The sequence below is a fragment of the Orycteropus afer genome, unplaced genomic scaffold, assembly GCF_000298275.1.
Source record: "Orycteropus afer afer isolate SDZICR_OR568_19922 unplaced genomic scaffold, OryAfe1.0 scaffold01055, whole genome shotgun sequence".
In the NCBI taxonomy this organism is placed as follows: Eukaryota; Metazoa; Chordata; class Mammalia; order Tubulidentata; family Orycteropodidae; genus Orycteropus; species Orycteropus afer.
The window spans coordinates 314,603-319,912 of NW_006922642.1; the positions used below are offsets into that span (position 1 = coordinate 314,603).

At 35.8% G+C, this 5,310-nt stretch overlaps 1 protein-coding gene across 1 annotated transcript in view; it reads left to right on the top strand.

The window, feature by feature from the left end:
• Nucleotides 1–1,777, top strand: part of WNK3 (WNK lysine deficient protein kinase 3) — a 266,882-nt gene extending 265,105 nt beyond the window's left edge. The window contains exon 23 of the mRNA XM_042783403.1: nucleotides 1,448–1,777. Within this exon, the coding sequence (XP_042639337.1) occupies nucleotides 1,448–1,777 (330 nt within the window). The remainder of the gene's footprint in view (nucleotides 1–1,447) is intronic.
• Nucleotides 1,778–5,310: the final 3,533 nt, after the last annotated feature.

A 5,310-nucleotide genomic window follows, 5' to 3' on the forward strand; every position in this document is an offset into this window, starting at 1 on the left:
GATCAAATTGACTTTAAGACAAAAACCACCATACGAGACAAAGAAGGACATTATATAATGATTAAAGGATCAATTGAACATGAAGATACAACCATCTTCAGTCTTTTTTAAAGAATAAAAATCACGTCGTTTTTAAAATAATGCATACTTGTTATAGAAATTTAATCAATGCAGAAAGAACAAAAAGATATTTTAAAATAACATTCAAATCCTACCAGCCAGAAATAATTGCCATTAATTTTGAATAAACATCATTTCAGATATCTTTCTATGTATGGATGTATGTAAAACTTTTATAAAAATGCAGTCATACTATATGTGCTGTTTTGAATTAAAAGTATTAAATTTAATGTTACTTTAACAGAATGCTGATCTGAAGAAGGGATTGCTGAACTTTCAATAAATGTTTTTTCACCACATTAGATATTCTCATTCATTCTTGAGTCAAGGTATAACCTTTTACCCCACTTTAATTTGAAAGTTTAGTTGAAAGGGTTTCATTTTGACCACTCAATTAAGATAGAAGAACTAAACATTTGGGAGTGACATCACCTTTCCCTTTCATCAAGATTATTTACTTGCATTAGACTTATTTCACGTGCATGCGACTTCAGTATTTTCCATATATATGCCTAATCACAAAAGAGTATGCTAAAAAGAGTCACACAGGAATATATTTTCTCAGTATTACCAAAAACATAATTGTCTCTGTCCTGAGTTTAAATTTCCAAAAACAGAACAGAAATATCAGACTTTAGGATAGTGAGTAGAAGGGAGTAAGGAGTATAGGTAGGTAACATTCATTGTTGTTGTTGTTATATGCCATCAAGTCGGACCCGACTTATAGCGACCCCTCCTTGGGTTTCTGAGGCAGTATCACTACAGAAGTAGATTGCCCCGTCTTCCTTCCGAGGACTGGTTGGTGGGTTTGAACCACCAGCCTTCTGGTTAGCAGTCAAGTGCCTTAGGCACTATGCTACCAGAGCTCTGCTATATACTCTTCGCACTATGCCACATTAAATCATGCTCCTGTGTCTAAAAAAAATTAAGTAGTAAGACTGACTATTCTTGTTTATGGTGCTGCATAACAGAATGCCTGGCACTGGAAAAAGAAAATAAAAATAGAAGAGTAGTACTAGCATGAGGAAAAGAAGCACTGCTATGTTACCCTACCCTAAGATATAGGATAGTATGGGCCTTGGAGTTAGCAGGAACTATATTCATATCCCTGCCTCACTACTGACTTGTTTTGTGGTGTTGAGTGAGTTACCAATTTTGAGCTGCTTTTTCCTCATCTGAAAATCCCCACCTTGCAGGGAAGTTATGAAGATGAAATGAGAGAATGCATGTAACATATTTAGCAAATAGAATAAAAAAGAATATATAGATGGGTAAAAATGTATACCAAATAAACTGATCTTTTGTTTTTATTTTTTGTTTTTGTTAGAATACCCCATCTACTATGGGCTACACATCAACATGGATTTCTTCTCTGTCCCAAATCCGTGGAGCTGTCCCAACTTCCTTACCACAAGGACTCTCACTCTCTTCATTTCCTGGGTCATTATCATCATATGGAATGCCCCATGTTTGTCAGTATAATGCTGTTGGGGGGACAGGGTATCCAGTACAGTGGGTAGGAATTTCGGGAACAACACAACAGTCTGTAGTAATTCCTACCCAATCTGTGGGACCGTTTCAGCCAGGGATGAATTTGCAGGCATTTACATCTTCACCAGGACATAATCCAGCCACAATGCCTCCTGGTCCCAAATGAATCAGAGTAGATGAAGAAAAGGGAGATTTTCCTAATTATTTTCAGGACACCTAAGATATTATTTCTTCTTGGGGTCTGCCATGTTTTTCCTCATTTAAGTTTACTTTCAACTATTTCTTTTTTCTGTTTCAGTGTAGTATTTGATACAGCTCGTCATTCTATAGAAATACGCACACTGCACATAGGAATGATTTTTCACTTCAAATCCTATCCTCTTTGATACTTGATTTTTAAAAAAATACTGCTCAGTGTTTTAAAGATTACTGTTCAGTAAAATACTGCTTTAATAAGCTTGGCTTGAGCATTATCATTTCCAGGACAGTTTCCACGCATTGCTGAGAAGCCCCTGTTTTTTACTGCTACTAACTGCAGCTGGATGATACTTTTCCTCAAAGTGAATAAAAATTATGTAAATTGATTCTCCCCAAACAGGATGAAGTGAGACCCTCCAACAGCCAGAAACTTATGGATTCTTCCCATGGTTATCTTAGGTTTACCTTTCACAGCAGGCCGGGTAACTTGCTGCAAGGAACTTTTTTTGTGTGTAAAATTAGAATAACTTTGTCAACCAGTACAGAATATGAGCCCTTTTTAATGTGATTTTCTTCCTGTCCTCGGAGCAGTAGGAGTGATTCCTTGTTTTGGGTGAGGCAGAGGGAAAGGGGAAAACAAAACCGTAGCAGTTCCTTAATCCTGCAGATACTGTAGCTGCTTTAAGAATTCAGTAGTAATTCAAAGCATCTCTGAGTAAATCAGCTATGCTTGTTTCTCACATGTGCATTACATTGTTTTTGAGCATCTGAGAGTCATTGGTTGGGCGTCCATTCTTTTCAAGGGATATGTTGTAGTTGTTATGAACCTCATTTGGGGGAAATCCTTGTATTCCTAACAAAGAAGATTCAAGTTACAGCTCTGTTGTTCTTCTGCAGTGAAATTTACTTGACACAGTAGGTTTTGTAGGTTGTGATTCTTATACATGAAACACTGGCTTTACAGGGTGATAAGAGGTATAGGGTATACACTATTCTGCAGTGAGATAGTAGACCCTTGAATGATACTATTTAAGTTGCCCTTAGATTCTTTGGATTACCTTTTTTTTTTTTTTTTTTTAGTTATAATTTCTTGTTAGAATCTGTAGCATCTTAGATGATTTTAGATCTTAGGTGATTTTTGGCACCCTCTTTAGAATCTGAGAGAGATCACTGTCAAGTTGCACTTTACTGCTTTTTATCCAATTTTGGGAGGAGAGGATGCAATGTCAAAATGAACACTTTTGGTTTTCAAGAAAGTTAACTTAAAAGGTTCACTTTTAGGGTTAACCTTAAAAGGCTGGTCACAGGGTTACCTTATGCCCAGACTGTGAAACCCAAATAGAATTCTTAAATGGTATTCATCAACTACCAAGTATACATGTTTAACCTACTTTTCTCTCAAGATTTCAAGGTCGTTTCTAGTACATCCTTACCTAATTAGGAGTTCTGTCTGCTGGTAAACATTCCAAATTGTCATGCAACATTTCTGCTAACGGATTTTCCTCCATGTTCCTCTAAAAATTGTACTACATGGGGTTTCCAGATAATGAGGGAAACTTAATGAGTATAGGTTTGTTTTGTTTTGTTTTGTTTTGTTTTGGCTCAGTTTACTTTGTGACATTCAGTACTCTTTTTCCGTATCTTATTTTGCTTACCTGAGGATCACACCTATCATAAAGATTCTGTAGCTGTCATTTGGGTCATGTAGGGCAACATTTTGAGAACTGCTGTTGATAAGAACCATAGTTTCATAAAACAGTCTGTTTTGAATGAGTCCACATCTTACGTACAAATTCTTCAAATTTCTTCTACAGTATTGGTTTGCAAATTGAAGTGATGTTAGGACATTAGTGTAGTGGTAAATGCTTGCACTGCCGTGTTTTCCATGTGTTACCAAAAAAAAATGCTCCTAAAATCCATAATTCTTTAAAACTGCTCATGTTTGATTGTAAGAGTTGGCTTTGTGTAATTACATTGAAACATAAAACCTATAAACTGAAAATACTGCAGGTTTTAAGACCCCTTCTTCTCTAGTTGCAATCTTTTTAAACAGTGTACCCCAGGATGAAAAAAGTTCCATGGATGACATACGCAGTTACATTTATTAATGGCTCCTCTACACTGTATGTCCAGCATTTTGCCATCATCTCTGTTTTACATGTAATTCATCATTCTTGTTTGCCTGCAGACTTTTGCAGTGCCTTGTGATATTTAGAATCTTTTCAGGTTTTTACTGAAAAGTAGTCTTCTAAAGTTTGAAGATGGTGAATACTGTACTGCTGTCTCCATGGTGACTGCAGTAGTTGGGTTTAACATATATGTTATGTATACATTATGTGTATGTAATGTGTGTGTAAGTTTAGAAATACATTTAAAAAATGAGTTTTTGCAGAAATGAAGGAAACAGTGTTATTCACATAACTGGGTTTTTATTTCTTTTTCCCACTATTTGATTCAGCTTATAGTCACTTTGACTATAAATATTGACTAGTTTTTTTTTATTTAGGGGTTTTACATTATTTCATAATTTTGCCAACTCATATATTGCTGTTTTCATCCTTGCTGCAGTACATTGGACTTTCTCTCCCCAGAAATAAATAACTTTTGAGGTAAAACTCACAAATTCCCTTCTTACTTGACAAAAAGCCTACCATTTAAAAAGGGCCTTCTACCCACTTCCAAAAAACACATTCTTCTTGTAGAAAAGAAAAAGGTTGTATTTAACCATCCTGCTTGTAAAGTTTATTTGTGGGGCAGGGCAGTAGTCTATATGTCCAGCCATCATGTTTACCTCTCAGAGTGCAAGTTTGATGAATAGTTACTGTATCTCCATTACTGTGGCAATGTGAGTATTTCATCATGAAGTACCTGCTGCTATGTCTGTGAAGTTGGGTGTAACATCTTAAATATGAAAATAACCCTATGTATATTTGTAGCAGTCTTGAATCTCTATTTAAGGTAATTTGCTATAATATAACAAATATCCATTCTGTTTTTCATCCCTTCCTTGCCAGTTTTATGTCAAGCATGAATTCTGATGGTTTGACAGCAAAATTATCTGTGAAAGTTTAAAAGACACTTTTCTGCTGTGATTTTTGCATTTGAGTATGGAGTGTTATGTATAGTATGATGGGATATATCATTTTAGAACCCCGGATTTAATTCCAGTCCAATTACTTTTGTTTATCTACCTCGTTTTCAGTGCTGTTTTGGGATATACAAGTAAACACTGCCTGTGAAACTTGGGTTTTTTGTTTTGTTTTGTTTTGTTTTTGCCTTGATTCTCACTGTTCTTTCAGGTTATAAACCTGGCCTGCCTCCTTGTGCTAGCCATGAGTTTGAGATGAGAGGGACCATCTCTCTACCACTTATCTATGTTTAAGTTACAAGAATATTGCGCCTCTGTGAAATAAGCTGTGGAGAGTTGGGGATGGAGAGCAGAGACACAGATCCAGCTGGTGGCAATATGGGACTTAGTTATAGGAGTTAGTTATAAAATAA